The sequence below is a fragment of the Saccopteryx leptura genome, chromosome 4 (assembly GCF_036850995.1).
Source record: "Saccopteryx leptura isolate mSacLep1 chromosome 4, mSacLep1_pri_phased_curated, whole genome shotgun sequence".
Taxonomy (NCBI): domain Eukaryota; kingdom Metazoa; phylum Chordata; class Mammalia; order Chiroptera; family Emballonuridae; genus Saccopteryx; species Saccopteryx leptura.
This window is the reverse complement of record NC_089506.1, coordinates 132,826,635-132,842,365: the sequence shown is the minus strand read 5'-3', so window position 1 is coordinate 132,842,365 and position 15,731 is coordinate 132,826,635. Positions and strand designations below refer to the sequence as shown.

At 39.3% G+C, this 15,731-nt stretch overlaps 1 protein-coding gene across 2 annotated transcripts in view; it reads left to right on the top strand.

Annotated features, from left to right (window-relative positions):
* The window catches only part of IQGAP2 (IQ motif containing GTPase activating protein 2), a 435,050-nt gene that overhangs the window by 263,706 nt on the left and 155,613 nt on the right, over nucleotides 1–15,731 (top strand). For both annotated transcript variants that reach the window (XM_066381735.1, XM_066381736.1), the window contains exons 6-9: nucleotides 9,704–9,771; nucleotides 10,190–10,303; nucleotides 10,960–11,138; nucleotides 13,008–13,095. In XM_066381735.1, coding sequence (XP_066237832.1) covers nucleotides 9,704–9,771; nucleotides 10,190–10,303; nucleotides 10,960–11,138; nucleotides 13,008–13,095 — 449 coding nt within the window. The remainder of the gene's footprint in view (nucleotides 1–9,703; nucleotides 9,772–10,189; nucleotides 10,304–10,959; nucleotides 11,139–13,007; nucleotides 13,096–15,731) is intronic.

Below are 15,731 nucleotides of genomic sequence, written 5' to 3'. Positions count from 1 at the left end.
CTATGATGCTTGAAAAGGCCGTCACTTACTCAAATGAGGCTGATACTCTGCTCTGTTGGGCGAGACACATTTGGAGGCGAGGCGACAGAGCCCTTTAGTAAGCTGAGTGGTTTTGCCCTCACTGCGTAAATAGAATTACTACTATGAATGAACAATTGTGTCTTCAGTCTTTATATTCTGGTTGCAGAAATAGCAAGATTGCAGGTATAGTGCATTGTCATTACCTGGTAGGGAACTAGGCAGACCAGAGGTTCTGCTTAGAGGTGAGGAGGCAGGCAGGAAGACCCTCCAAGTACCAGGCATTGCTTTCCTCCTGCCCTAGCCTGTGGGCCTGATGTGGTTCACAAAGGTAACTCCTGGCCCCTGCAAACTGGTCTTCTGTTTCCTGTCTTTTGGAGTAAGACCCTAGCTTCCTGCCTTAGCTTCCTGTTTGTATCTGCGTGCCCCTCATGTCTGTACTTTACTTCCCACCCAGGCTCCTTGTCTGCCATTCATGCCCCTTTGTCGGTTCTGCTTGGGGTACCAATGAATGTCAGTGCAGCAGCCCCAGAGAAAATCCTCAATCTTTGCCTAATGTAGAGCATGCAACCTCATTTTTTTTTCAAAGAAATGCTTATCTTTTTTTTAAATTTAAAATAAAAATTAAAACATGCTTATTGTGGAAAAAATTAGAAAGTTTAGAAAGAATATCAAAGGAGCCTGACCAGGTGCTGGCACAGTGGTTAGAGCATCAGACCGGACACAAAAGACTCAGGTTCAAAAGCCTGAGTTTGCTGGCTTGAGCCCAAGGTCACTGGCTTGAGCAAGGGGTCACTTGCTCTGCTGTAGCCCCCCAATCAAGGTACATATGAGAAAGCAATCAATGGACAAGGATATTAAAGAGCCGCAATGAAGAATTGGTGCTTCTCATCTCTCTTCCTTCCTGTCTGTCTGTCCCTGTCTGTTCCTCTCTCTGTCTCTCTCTCTCTCTCTCTCTGTCTCTGTCACAAAAATGAAATAAAATAGAAAGACTAATAAAACAAAAAGGGAAAGCTAATGGACCCATTATTTCAACACCAAGTGAAAAACCACTATTTGTGACTGGGTCTCTTTGGATTTAAAGCATGTATTTGGCATGTTTTTCTTTAGTGGCTTCATTTAGAATGTTTTAAAGTCTGTGCAATGATAAGGCACCAGTCCCAGAGGGGAGGGCCTTGCTAAGGAGCAAACACTACTGACTTTTTAACTGTCAGTAGGCGGTTTATACCTAGAGAACACTTTTGGCTGTTATTACTCAGTATGTTAAACAACTGTTGAATGTTTAAACATTAGTTATAAAATTGAACTCTTTTAAACAATTTAGTAACCTGATTTTTTGAACCTTACAAATACATTATTACAGACTTAACACAGTTAAACCTGTTCTAAAAGACCCACTCTACAATTTTCACTCATTTCATCATTTATGTACTAGTTTTGACTCATCCCAGGACTATAATATTTTGATACCAACCCAGAGTTGGCATGATCTGATGGGCACCAGAAACAAGAGAATACCTTACAAACTGGCTTGGGTGACAGATACGGTTTCTTACCAATCAGTTTAATGTGTCAGAACATGGCACCAGTTTGAGTTCTCCTAAGGTGAGTCAGACCCAGTTATCAGGCTAAACTGTACTTGTGAAATCAATCAAACTTTTTTTTTAACTTTCCAGTATATGGCTTTCAGGCAGGTTCTTCTTTCTAATCTGCTCCTTTCCCCCACCCTACGCCTTATCACCCAGAAATGATTTACTTCTGTGTCTCATTTGGCCAGTGTTACATAACCCATTGTCCTGTCTTCATGATGCATTGGCCTGATCTGTTAACATTATTAAAAGCTTATGTTTGCCTTTTGAATATTTTCTTGAAATTAGCTGGACTTCCTAGAGGTTTCTTCCTGAGATGAGGGATTGACTCTGCCTAATGCTGTTTAGGTCATTTGGCTGACTCACCATCTCAGATTATGTTTCTGGGTACTTGCACTGCTTAACTGTGGAGTGTGACCATCAGTGCTGGACCCTCTTTCCATCTGCTGTGTTTGTCACCACCTGTGCTCCTCAGTCCTTCTTTACTTGGGGACACTTCTGTGGTTTTCTAGGACTATTTGGCTTATCAGAGTTCCTGATATATAGTCTTTTTTGTGGCATATATGTAGTATAATACAGTACAGGAACAAGTGTGTATCTGTACTCCAGAGACAGAGAAAAAAGCACCCGTATTTTAATAACACTTTCCAACTTGTTAAAAATTAATACTAATAATTATGCACATCTTATTTTATATCTCTATCACAATTTCCTTTTGGTATATACTTTATACCATTCTCTTTTGACTGTTGTTTTCGAACTGGCTTTTTACAGAGTTAAAATGAATATCATCTTCTTGGATGGACCAGGCTGGTTCAGTTTGGTTAGCTCCTTTGTCCTTGTGGCATTGTCCCTGGCATTCCTTGAAATATCCTTGCTTTGTGGTCACAACAAAATGTTCCTATCCCATTCTGATCATGGAATCAAATACCCTCCAAGGAATCCTTTTAATGTACTCATAATAATTTTTCTAGTTTAACAGAGTAGGGTTCTGGATTCTGCTCTTCTGACTGTATAAAGTTTATTTGACCATAAAGATTTTACTATACTGACAAAAACAGCTAAAGATAAGTGTGTCTCCCCTCGGTGTGAGGATTGCTATTCCTGCTGCAGATTGTGGAGCTGCTATCCCAGTGGCCCTGATTTCAAATGCTGTGACAATGCTCAAGTAGCACATTCAGGGCTGGCATTTCTGAAAATAGCTGTGGTAGACCCACTGCTGGTGAGTGAGCTATTCTAAATACCCTCGTGGCTCTGTGAAAAAGGGCTCCTGGGCCTGCTCTCTCCTAAGGTCAGGTGGCAGCCTTGACTGCCAGGTTGCCTTTGAACCAGTGCCTTAGGCATTATTGCCGAACTCCCCTTGTCTTCCACTCCCTTCAGTCAGGGATCTTTTCCTGTTACAAAACTGATGGTTGCCTTTTACCAAATTGATTGCATCTCTGACAGAACAGATTTACATTTATAAATAAGCTTCCAAAAGATAGTTCCTTAACCCAAAGGACAGACTGTAATCCTCTGCTATTCAGGAGTGTGGCCCTGGCCTTTTGGCTCAGTGGTAGAACATTGGTCAGCATGTGGAAGTCCCGGGTTTGATTCCGGGACAGGGCACACAGGAGAAGCACCCATCTGCTTCTCCACTCCTCCCCCTCTCCTTTCTCTATCTCTCTCTCTTCCCCTCCTGCAACCATGGCCTCTGCCTCAGGAACTAGAATGGCTTCAATTGCAGCAGAGCAACGACCCAGGTGGGCAGAGCATCGCCCCCTAGTTGGGCATGCTAGGTGGATCCCAGTTGGGCGCATGTGGGAGCCTGTCTGCTGCCCCCATTTCTCACTTCACAAAAATACGAAAAAAAAAGAAGAAGAAAAAGAAAAAACAATGAGGAATGCAAGTCACTCCTTGTTCATACTTCTCTTCATGCTTTGAACCATCTTCTCTCTTCTTCCTATCCCAAATTAGCATTATGGCTGGCTATCCATCCTGCTAAATTCTAAGCTTTGTGAGGCTGTGAGTCATGTCTCTACCCAATACAGCACATACACCATTAACTCCAACTTGAAGCCTCTGGCACTTATATTTTTTTCTAATATTTATTTTGTTGATTTTAGACAGAGAGAAAGGGAGAAAGGGGAACATCAATCTGTTCCTGACCAGGGATCAAACCGACAACCTCTCCGTTTTGGGACAATGCTCTAACCAACCAAGCTATCCAGCCAGGGCTGGCATTTGTATTTTTAACTTTTCAGTTGGTTTAACTGATTTCTCAATGATAAAACTACCTCAGGATTCCTTTGGTTTTTGACTGAAAATTGGGTTAGAACACGTGATTATAGCGTTGGTACTGGCAGTGATGTATATGACTAAGATGAAAAAATAATTTGGTTCAGTAGGTAAAACTACTTCAAACATGGAACCAGTGAGGGGAAATAGGAAAAGATTCTTAGTGTTGAAAGTGGGGAAACCATTGTGATAGGTTAGTAAGTGTATATAAGAAAGACATTTATTGCCTGACCAGGCGGTGGCGCAGTGGATAGAGCATTGGACTGGGATGAGGAGGACCCAGGTTCGAGACCCTGAGGTCGCCAGCTTGAGTGTGGGCTCATCTGGTTTGAGCAAAGCTCACCAGCTTGGACCCAAGGTCACTGGCTCGAGTAAAGGGTTACTGCTGAAGGCCCGGGTCAGGGCACATATGAGAAAGCAGTCAGTGAGCAGAGCAACTAAGGTGTCGCAACGAAAAACTGTGATTGATGCTTTTCATCTCTCTCTATTCCTGTCTGTCTATCCCTCTCTCTGCTCTCTCTGACTCTGTCTCTGTAAAACACACACACACACACACACACACACACACACACACACACACACACAAAACACATTTATTTAATGGGGCATAATAATAATAATAATAAAAACAAAGGCTAACACTGAGCTTTCAATTATATGTCTGGCAGTGTTCAAAGTACTTTACAGGTATAATCTCATTTAATTTTTCTAATATACCTATGAGGTACATACTACTGTTTGTCCCACTTTATAATCAAGGCAGTTGAAGCACAGAGAGGCTACCCAGGATCACACAGCAGGTAAATGGCAGGGGCGAGACGGCAGCCCAGGCTATAACGCCACAGCCTGCACTCGTGCTGACTCGGCCAGTCACTGGCTTCAGAAGGGAGTCAAGAATTTCCCTACTACTAAGAAAATAAAAGGAACAGTGGCATCAGACTTGAACATCAGCAAGGGCCTCTAAGCTGTTACATTTAGAATATTTTAAAATGAAGAGGATGGAAGTTAGAACTGGGAGGACCTTGGGAAGTTGTTCTAGTCAAGCTCCTTCATTTCATAGATGAGAGATGGAAAGTATGGGCCTGTCACTTGCTGAGAGTCACACATCTAGATATCGTCAGTCTTGGGGCCAAGATCCAGGGATCCTGCTCACAGAGTCCTATGCTCTCTCCAGTCAACCATGAGGCTTTCACTTACAAACACTCACCTCATATAATATAGCAGAATGTATATGCTGGGATCCAGAGAAGCTGAAATAAATTCAGCTCATGCATTTTAAGTTTGCATTTCATGACTTTAGAACCTTTTCATGTGTATACTGAAAGTACTAGAAAAAATCCTAATAGTACTTTATAAAAATTTTCTTGCCTCCTAGACTCAAACTGATATTATTTATACCAAAAGGAGCACATGGCCCAGTGAGGTGTTAGCTACCTTAGGACGACCCTCTGTGGCTGGCCTCACTCAACCACACAAGTGCACTGCAGCTTTGGGCGTAATGAGAGACTTGCTATTTCACACCAGTGTTTTCTGTTTTCCCCTGAGTGTTCTCTTATACGTGGGAAGCGATGGTGGTATTAATTCCACAACTTTCTTAGGCATGCTCTCAACCTTCTGTGTTGGCTGGTAGACTGAAGGTGCTCAATAAGTTCAGTGTTGAAGAGTTGCAAGGAAGTGGTGTTTTGTTTTTTATATTGGATAGGCTTTTTTTTTTTAGATTAAGACTGGATTTCCTATATGCTTCAGGTAATAAATGGCTCATTTGAATATAAATGCTTGGGAAGAAGGCAGCTGCTATTGCTGATTCTTTTCAGCATGGAAAAAGTAGAAAAGTACAAGTTTCCTAGTAAACTTATGCCCCTTTGAGTAGTCTGCTTGAAAGGCCCTCCCGCACAGAGATTTGGTATGAAACTCCCACACTGTGAAAAGCAATCTTTTAGAAGAATAGTTTAAATGTCAACATTAGAGGCAATGTTGAAAACTGAAGCCAAATAAAAGATAAATATTAACATTTCTTTAAAAATATTATTTTTTGTGGTGAAAGTATGTATAGCAAGTGAGATTTCTACCTGATCCATATCACTGTAAGAAAATATGATTTAAACTAAATTTGAAAGCAAAGGATCGTCCATCAGAAAAGTGGTAACTTCTCAGCACCACCTAGTGGTAACTTTTAATTAAGCAAGAATACTTGCTGGTTCTGAGATTTATACAGGTATTAGTATCACAGTCTACAATGGAGAGGTAAACAGTATAATTGGAAATAGTCCTAATACTTTTATTACCACAGGAGAAAATGAACTGTTTTGTTTAGTAAATTATTTTAGTTCATTTTACCAACAAATCTATGTTTTGTAGGAGCCTAAATACCTTTATTTTAGGATAACATGGTAGAGAAAAATATTTTGTATGATAGATATTCCATAAATAGTAATTAAATGAATGAATAGGTAAACAAAGGAGGTAATGTAAAAACAGTTGTGTCAAGATTATTGAGCACAGTTGTATTATTCCCTTTCTAAAACATATATGAAATTAATAACATAGTAATTTTAAAAAATAATAACCATTTGCAGTAAGGAAGGATTTCATCCACTGACCAGAAATTTAAGCAACTCCCTACAAAAGCAAACAGAATTGCCTTGATGGAGAAATAAGACAGGAGAAGACTACAGCTCTGAAAGCCACTGAGGGCTGCAGCAGAGCTAGAAGCTGTCCTGGGGCTTGCTCTAAGCAGAGAGACAGCAGGAAAAAGAGAGCCACAAAGTCAGCATAACTGGACTGAGACCAGCTGACCTCCCTAAAGCAGCAGGTGTAGATGATGATGATAGGGTAACATACTAGTACTCAAGATAGCTGATGACTCCAGGAAGATACTGGGAGCCCCAGTCTAAGAAGGTAAACCCCCCACCCCAGCACCAGCCCTGCTATCTCCCTAAGGCTGGCTTTTGTTGTGAGGGCCTGTAACCAACAGTGACGAACAGCAAATCTGACTCCAAGATGAGCCCAAATCAGGAAATGCCAGACATTTGAGAGAAACCAATATATGAGAGAGGCATTAGAATCAATGAACAGAACCAGCACCCAAGGAACAAATGAAAAAATTAAAATATGTGCAATTAATTAGCCATTCATTCAATTTAGGTTTTTGATAAATATTGAGCACTTACATACAAGACAACATACAAGACAAGCTAAGAAAGAGGAATATTGGACCTAGGTGAAATTAGGAAAAAAACTAATAAAATGTATAATTATATAAAAGTTTGATACATACTGAAATATGAAAGTAAAAGCATGCACTGAAAATTTTAAATAATTTCAACATTACATAGGTATTGGAGTAGAAATGGAGCTATATTAAGGATAATAGATAGTAGTTTTAGGCTTTGATACAAGAATGTAAGTTTAACGTATATTAAGACATTAGTATAATATTAATATAAGTAACACCTTTATAACACATTACTTGAAATAACTTGTGTTAAAAGACACTTTATGGGTGTCTCCTACTTAAATTTTACTGTCACTTTTTCAACATTCTTTCATTGAATTATTTTTATAGTTTTCTTTGTAGATGAGTTTAGGTATATTTCTTAATTTAGTTGTAAAAAGAGAAGAGGAAAATGCAAATTAGGTACTATGAAATAAATTGAAGTGATACTATAATACTTTTTTATTGTTAATGGGTCTGTTTTTATTTCTTAAGGTATATGATATGTGGCTTGATTTTATTTTCTTAGAACTCTTTCGTAGCTTTATCTTACCTATCTGTTGAATTGTTGATTTTTTTTAGTTTCTATTACTAGAAAGGAACAATTGTAGAGGTTGACATTTCATTTGTTCCACATGATAGGAGGTTCCTTTTAACTGGAATATTTTTCCCATGCAATAATGAGTTGAGAAGATTTATAAAACAGTTTTAAGCTATTTTATGAAACAAAGCAACAGCCAACTAAATGGAAGATGAAGGGTTAATATCCAAAATATATAAAGAACTCACAAAACTCAGCAACAAACAAGCAAATAATCCAATAAAAAAAAATGGGAAGAGGACATGAACAGATACTTCTCCCAGGAAGAAATACAAATGGCCAATAGATATATGAAAAGATGCTCATCCTCATTAGCTATTAGAGAAAAGCAAATTAAAACTACAGTGAGATATCACCTCACACCTGTTAGATTAGCTATTATCAGCAAGACAGGTAATAGCAAGTGTTGGAGAGGCTGCAGAGAAAAAGGAACCCTCATTCACTGTTGGTGGGAGTGTAAATTAGTACAACCATTATGGAAGAAAGCATGGTGGTTCCTCAAAAAATTAAGAATAGAACTACCGAGCCCTGGTCGGTTTGCTCAGTGGTAGAGCATTGGCCTGGCATGTGGATGTCCTGGGTTTGATTTCCAGTCAGGGCACCCAAGAGAAGTGCCCATCTGCTTCTCCACCATTCCTCCTCTCTCCTTTCTCTCTATCTCTCTTCCCCTCCTGCAGCCAATGCTCCAATGAACAATGGAGCAAAATTGGCCTGTGCACTGAAGATGGCTCCATGGCCTCTGCCTCAGGCACTAAAATGGCTCTGGTTGCAACGGAGCAATGCCCCAGATGGGCAGAACATCACCCCTAGTGGACATGCCGGGTGAGTCCCGGTCAGGCACATGCGGGAGTCTCTCTGCTCCCCCGCTATTCATTTCAGAAAAATACAAAAAAAAAAAAAATAGAACTAGAAGTACCATATGACCCAGCAATCCCTCTACTGGGTATATACCCCTAAAACTTGAAAACATTGACACATAAAGACACGTGCACCCCCATGTTCATCACAGCATTGTTCACAGTGGCCAAGACATGGAAACAACTGAAATGCCCTTTAATAGAGGATTGGATAAAGAAGATGTGGTACATATATACTATGGAATACTACTCAGCCATAAGAAATGATGACAGTATCATTTATGACAACATGAGTGGACCTTGATAGCATTATGCTGACTAAAATAAGTAAATCAGAAAAAGCTAAGAACTGTATGATTCCATACATAGGTGGGACACAAAATTGAGACTCATGGACATAGATAAAAGTTCAGTGGTTATCGGGGAGGGGAAGGGAGGAGAGGAAGTGGGGTGGGGGAAGTGAGCGTCATAAAGAGAAACAAATATAAGGTGACAGAGGATGATTTGACTTTGGGTGATGGATATACAACATAATCAACTGTCTAAATGATGTGGAGATGTTTTCTCTAAATCTGTGTACTCTAGTTGACCAATGTCACCCTGTTAAATTGTCTAAATAAAAATAAATAATTTTTTTAAAAAACATTACAGTTTTGAAGCTGTCAGCATCCTAGTTTTAATTATAATGACTTGTTTATCATGAACCACAGTAGAGGCTGTATAAATATGTAGTTCTTTATCCCAGATAATCTCTAGAGATCTAGAATTTTAACTAAAGAATGTATCCTGTCTTTCTAGCTTTGAATTATGAATACCTAATGTAAGGAAATGTTTATTGCATTTACTACCTGCTGTTTTTTTATTAGTTGTATTTCTTATCCTCCCCACATGTGTATGATAATTAGCTGACCCTACAGAAGTGTCAGGTACTACCGAAGACCAATCTTTGAGACTTAAAAGAGGGTTCTAGTCCCGGTCCCACCAGGAACTAAGTGACCTTGGGATTCAGTTTCCTTATCAATAAAATGAATGAATTCGATGAGAAAATCTCTTAGGTCTTTCTCAACTAAAAAACCCTTAGGATTTAAGCAATTTCTAACTCTAAGATTCATAATAATAAAGTTTCTGGTAATTTTATGTTTTTCAGTTTATATCTGTTCAAACTAGGAATAGCTCCCCAGATCCAGGATTTGTTGGGCAAAGTAGACTTTACAGGTACTACTCTTTATCTTTATAATTTTTTACAATGTAATCACTAAGAAAATGGATCAGTACTTATTTTCATTGCAGTATTATTGATTTCCTTTTTTCCTCTCTGTTGGTTAGAAGAGGAAACATTTTGTACTCAGCTAGGTGTTTCATCCTTACATTTAGGGAATGAGAGCTGAGGCTGGTTTCTTCCTAAGGTTCTTCTGTAGAAATGGCCCCACCTCCTTGATAAAGACATTTCTTCCCTCCCTCCCTCCCTCCCTCCCTCCCTCCCTCCCTCCCTTCCTTTTTATTTTCTTTAATCAGAAAAATAAGTCCCACATATCTGGGAAAGGGACCCCAAGGGGAAAACGTTTCTTGATATGAGTGTACTTATTCCTGACATCGTCTCTGTGACTTTCTCTAATTTGTTGTTATTTTTCAGAGGAGGAAATCAGTAATATGAGAAAGGAACTTGAAAAATATGGGATACAGATGCCATCTTTCAGCAAAATAGGTGGTATTCTGGCTAATGAACTGTCTGTGGATGAAGCTGCATGTAAGACTATTTAAAATCCGAACTTGCCATTGACACGAGACTTAACCTATACTTTATTTATAGATTTTGGTTACAAGAAACAGAATACTCAGAAGATACTTTAAACCCCTATGAAAGCTATTATTATATGTATTATAGATGGTTAATTTCAGCATATCAAAATATAACCCAGTAATTGATCTAGAACTTTAAACATGCACTAGCACAGTATAAATTAAGAGGTTCCAGGGGTATCTTCATTCTTCAAAATATTTCTCTACTTTGTTTTTAGATTTTAGTGGTAGGGCACATTGCCACATTGATTTTTCGTGTTGCAAGTTAAATTGCAGGTATTTCTTGGAAACAATCTGCTATTTTAAAAGTGTCCCTGTTACCCTTGAAACCCCCAGGTGGTTGATGTCGTACTTCGTTCATTTTAGCCATCCAGTGCAGGTTGGAGACTTGAATAGGGATTATGTAACAGAGGCTGAGAAGGCCCAAGACAGATGGGCAGGTTAAGAGGCTGTCAGAGGGGTGCTCACGGATGTGTCTGAAGCCTCGGCTTTGGTATGCTTACTGGGAGCCAAAGAGGAAGTAAACCTGCTTAAGTGTATGCAGTGTTGATGCAACTGTCCCTGTTATGGTTTGCTGATAAAAGTCTTTTGTTCTCTTCCCAGTGCATGCTGCTGTTATAGCCATTAATGAAGCTATTGAAAAGGGAGTAGCAGAGCAGACCATTCTAACACTAAGAAACCCAAATGCAGTTTTAACCTTAGTGGATGAAAACCTTGCACAGGAATATCAGAATGAACTCTGGGAAGCCAGAAGGGGAAAAGAGGAAAATGCAAAACTGAAGGTATTTGATTGGATTCTCAGAAATCAGTATGGTTATGATTAGCTAGTTTGAAAAAAGTGATAGGTTTAAATCAACTAACTGTGGTTTCTGTAGCCATAGGCAACTGGTTTGGGTGAAATGGAAAGGTAAGAGACCTTACCCTATGTAAGGAGATTGCGTTTTCTCTTATAATGAATATTATAAGGTGGAGGGTTTTTAAGGTTATACCATTAACTAACTACTTATCTGAAAAGTGTAAAAGTAGCAGGTAAAGCTCCTACCTTGTTAGACATCACCAGCAGACCTTGTATGGGCTGTGTTACTTTTAGATTTATAAGTAAAGGTTAGTAATTCAGTATGGTGAAGCATGGACAGGCTGTTTCTGAATCCACTCTTCTCGTATTTTCCCGATACTCACCCTCATTTTCAAGGAAGAGGTTTCCTTCTCAGCAAGGCGGCCTGCTCCTGCTCCTGCTCCTGCTTCCCAGACCTCGCCTGCCTGCCCTGTGTTGTAAAGGCTCTGTCTGCACTCCGCTTCCACTTCCTCGCCAGCTCTCCTCTTCCCAAGCTCTTGCCAAGTCAGCTCCAGCTGCATTACTGAAATGACCGCTTCACCTTACAGCCTTTTCTCAACGAGTGACTTCCGCCAGCCTCAGGCACACTGGCCCCACCCTCCCCACCTGCCTGGAGGTTGTTTGCTCCCCTGCCTCTGTGCTGCTCTGTCACTGTAATTCTCCTTGGCATCAGTTGGTGTCTCTTCTTCCTCTTCCCTCTAAACGTAGAGATTCTTCAAGGTGTGACATTGAGTCACTCGCATCACTGTTCTTCAAGTCAGCTTACCCACTTACTGAAGAAATCGCTCTCACCTTCATACCAGGCCCCTTTCCTCCTCCAGATAACACCATCTTGCTGTCCCACAGGCCTTGCCATTGACCACATCAGAAGCGTGTTCATCTCACTGCCCTTCTCGCATGTGTGCTCCTTGCTGACGTCCCTTTGGAACGACTTCCACGTTTCAGAACTCTGTCGTGCCCATGTGCCCTATCCATCACTGTCTGCTGCCTTTCCTTGTGAGGCTTACATGCACCCACCTATGTCCACTCATCACTCACCTCACCCCCGCCCCTCCTGATCTGGCCTCGGGACTCCTTCAGCACCCTCCTGCTGGGTCTCTGTGCTTCCTTCATTCTCCAAGCGAACCCTTCTCAGAGCTAGAGGTTGCAAAATTAGTCTTTAACTATAGACCTGAGGTCATTTCTCCAAAAACCTCTCCTGATTCCCTACTGCCCTAACTAGGTTAGGTACAGGTTCTTTTCTTGTTCTTAAAAGGCCCCCAAATACCCAGGCTATCTCCCCATCATTCTGGCTAGCCCTGGACACTCCAAGCCTTCCCACCTTTGTGACCAAATTCTGCTGTCTCCATCCTGCTCCCCACTTGACCTTTAACATTACTCTGCTCCTCCAAAACCTCAGTTGTTGTCTGATTTTTAAATTCTCTCCAACTGAGTGTGCACTTTTCCCATAGAATTTATTCTGTTATACTATGTATGTTCATTATTTGTGTTTTTTATTAATCTGAACCAAATGAAGTTGCCAATATTTAACTGGTTTTGATATTCAAAAAATGGCACTATCAAGGAGTCCAATGTAACGTTTACATTAGAAAATTAGGCCTCAGAAATTCACAGGGTCTGTTGTTTATCCTCTCAGTGCGTGCTGGGCATATCTAATTCTAGTGCCCTACACAGAGTGGGCACTCTTATTAAACGTTTATATGGCATTCAAATGAATGGTAGTGAATGGTTTTTATCACTCCTTGGATTTTTGCTTTTGACTATTGAGCTTTGGAAATATTTAACCTCAGGAATCAGTGAAGACTTTGTTTTACAGGATAATTGTATTTCAGAAGAAGAAAGAGATGCATATGAAGAACTGCTGACACAAGCAGAAATCCAAGGCAGTATCAATAAAGTCAACAGTAAGTCACGGAGTCTACAAAGGAAGTGGGTACTCCTACAAGATATGAAATTTCCTTGTCAGAATCTCAGCAAAACTCTCAATCTATACCCTTGTAAAACTGCCTTACATGATGAAAAGTCCACTAAATGTCAGTGTTGCTCTGAATTATGGTATATCATCTGACAGTTTCCTATAGAGCAGTTTTTGGTCATCTTGACCCCAGTCCGTGCAAACTAGCTCATAGTGTCTTGAAGCTAGTTTGTCTGCATCTTCCTGTTTCATCAGAGGTACAGTGATACATGTTTTGAACCTATCCCCAATTGGGATATTGATGGTTATTTAGTAAAATATTATGACTTAGAGATTGTCATTCCTTGCCCATGACTCTGTGGTGGTACTTGATTAGAATTGTAAAAGGTATCATTGACAGCTCTACTCTCTATTTAATTATTAGTCTATGGTTTATAAGAATTATTTCCTTACAGCTTGTGTAACTTTAGTGCAAGTGAATGAAACTTGATAGGCCAATAAAATTGCCCAGTGACAGGTTTAAATCCACATCCCTGAGACTCTGTGGAGTTGTACAGTTCAATTCTCTTTGGTATCTAGTTCAGTCATATAACTATAAAGAACAGAAAGCTCAAGGATTTAAAATAAGCCAATGCAAGTTTAAATACAGTGATCTTTTTAGTAATCTTTTGCCCCTTTCTAATAAAATTTATTTTTACTTGAAGCAGTAAGGAATTCTATTTGACATTTATTTCTTGTAGGTCAACCTAAATAACCCACACATACACACGCGCGCACACACACACACACACACACACACACACACACACACACACACTCTCACATCAAAAACAAATATATGAAAGGCTATTTTGCTCATTTAATAAGTCATGCAAACTGTCTGCCAAATTTAAATATGGAATATTCACTAATTACAACATTCTTAAACTTTGTCCTTGATTAAACATCCTCTACAAGCTTTGAATGTTCTTCATCACTCTTAACACCTTCAAAACAATACAGACCTGTAGGTATAACTCTGAAGTTTGCTCCTAAGTTGCTAATAGAGACACATTGAAAGGCTTCAAACAGTAATTAAGGAAGCCCAGAGAACACTGATGTATCTAGGAGTTAACAACCTAGTAGGTTTGAAAATTTATCTCACACATACACTGGGTATGAGCTTTAGGGTAACTACTTTTTTAAGGGAACACATTAACAATTTGAGGTGCTTATTCCTACTATTTTAATTCTTAATGAATTTTGAACATGTTGGTGATACATGAAGCACAATTTCAAGTGTTTCTTTCTGCTCTGTTTAGAAGCTGAGAATTTCATTATTTTTGAGAGAAATGAATTATCAGAAGAAATTAAAGACATCTGAAGTCCATAGGCTTAGTGAGGAAATAGTTCCGTAGCCTTTTTGCCATCCTTTATTTTGAAATGTTTATATTTCATTTTCAAATTAAATAAAATGCCTTATATAAATGCTTTTATAATTTACTCCATGACAAATTTAATGCCAAAATAGGCATACTTTTCTTTCCCCATTTTCAAGTAAAGGTATTGTTGTGTAACCAGCTGAAATTACAAAAGACATTGCAATGTTTGATGGTTTTAATGGTGTAGAACATGATTATTTTGAGGTTTTTGATCTCTCCCTTTGGAAAATTTATAGTCCAGTTGAACTAGAAGTCATCTTGAAAAAAGCCCTCAAAGCATGTTTTAGTCAGTGACATGACAGTGAGAAAATTGTGTGCTTCAAAATAAGTATGTATAGCTACTTGACAAGGTTTTACCAACCAGGTATGTTATTATATTAAAACGTTCAGGTGTCTACATATGTAGCAGCCGTAATTATGGCGTAAGTGACCATTTCGATGGTAAAGTTTCCAGCTCTGTCGTCAGAGCTTTCAGCTTTGTTTGAATTACAGTTTTTTACCTTTGGCATATGCACTCCATTCATTACATGACCTATTCTGTTAAGGTCAGAGCTGGAAATTCTGTTAAATGTACAGTATAAAAGAGTGGTTAAGCTTACTTTATTTTTGTTTTAGAAGAATGGTACGTTAAGAGTGTTTTAAGGATGTGATTTTTCTGGTAATGTTTTATCCTCCAGTTGTGTGAACTCATAATAGTTTTCAGAGGTAAAGCAGGATCCCATCAAATGTCATCAAAGACACAGCAGAAAGGTTCCAAATAACCTTAACAGAACAACCAACTCCTGACCTTTCTTTCTGAAATTCTTTTATTTGTCATATTAATTCTAAGAATAAAAAAGTGTTTGGTGTCTTAGCATCCTTTAGAATAAGTAAACATTTGTTGGGAGTGTGGCATGGGAGTGATTGCATTAGTTGTCTTTCTTGCTATCGAATGATGTCCTTAGTAGGAAGATTATTGAGGATAGCTCCTAGAGTGGAAATATTGTCATCTTTAGAATAATCTTAGCTCTAGTACACAGGTAGTTGTGTAGTAGGGAGGCCCACTTACCCTTGAAAAGCTCTAGAAATCTATGGGTCGGTGTTAGTTCCACTACCCTAGAGCTTCCTTCACAGGGCAAAATCCTGCTCATTCTGTCTGCTTTGCTGTTGCTGGTGGAAGCGTTCATCACACATTCTTCTGTTGGTCAGCAATTCTGTTTCTGTT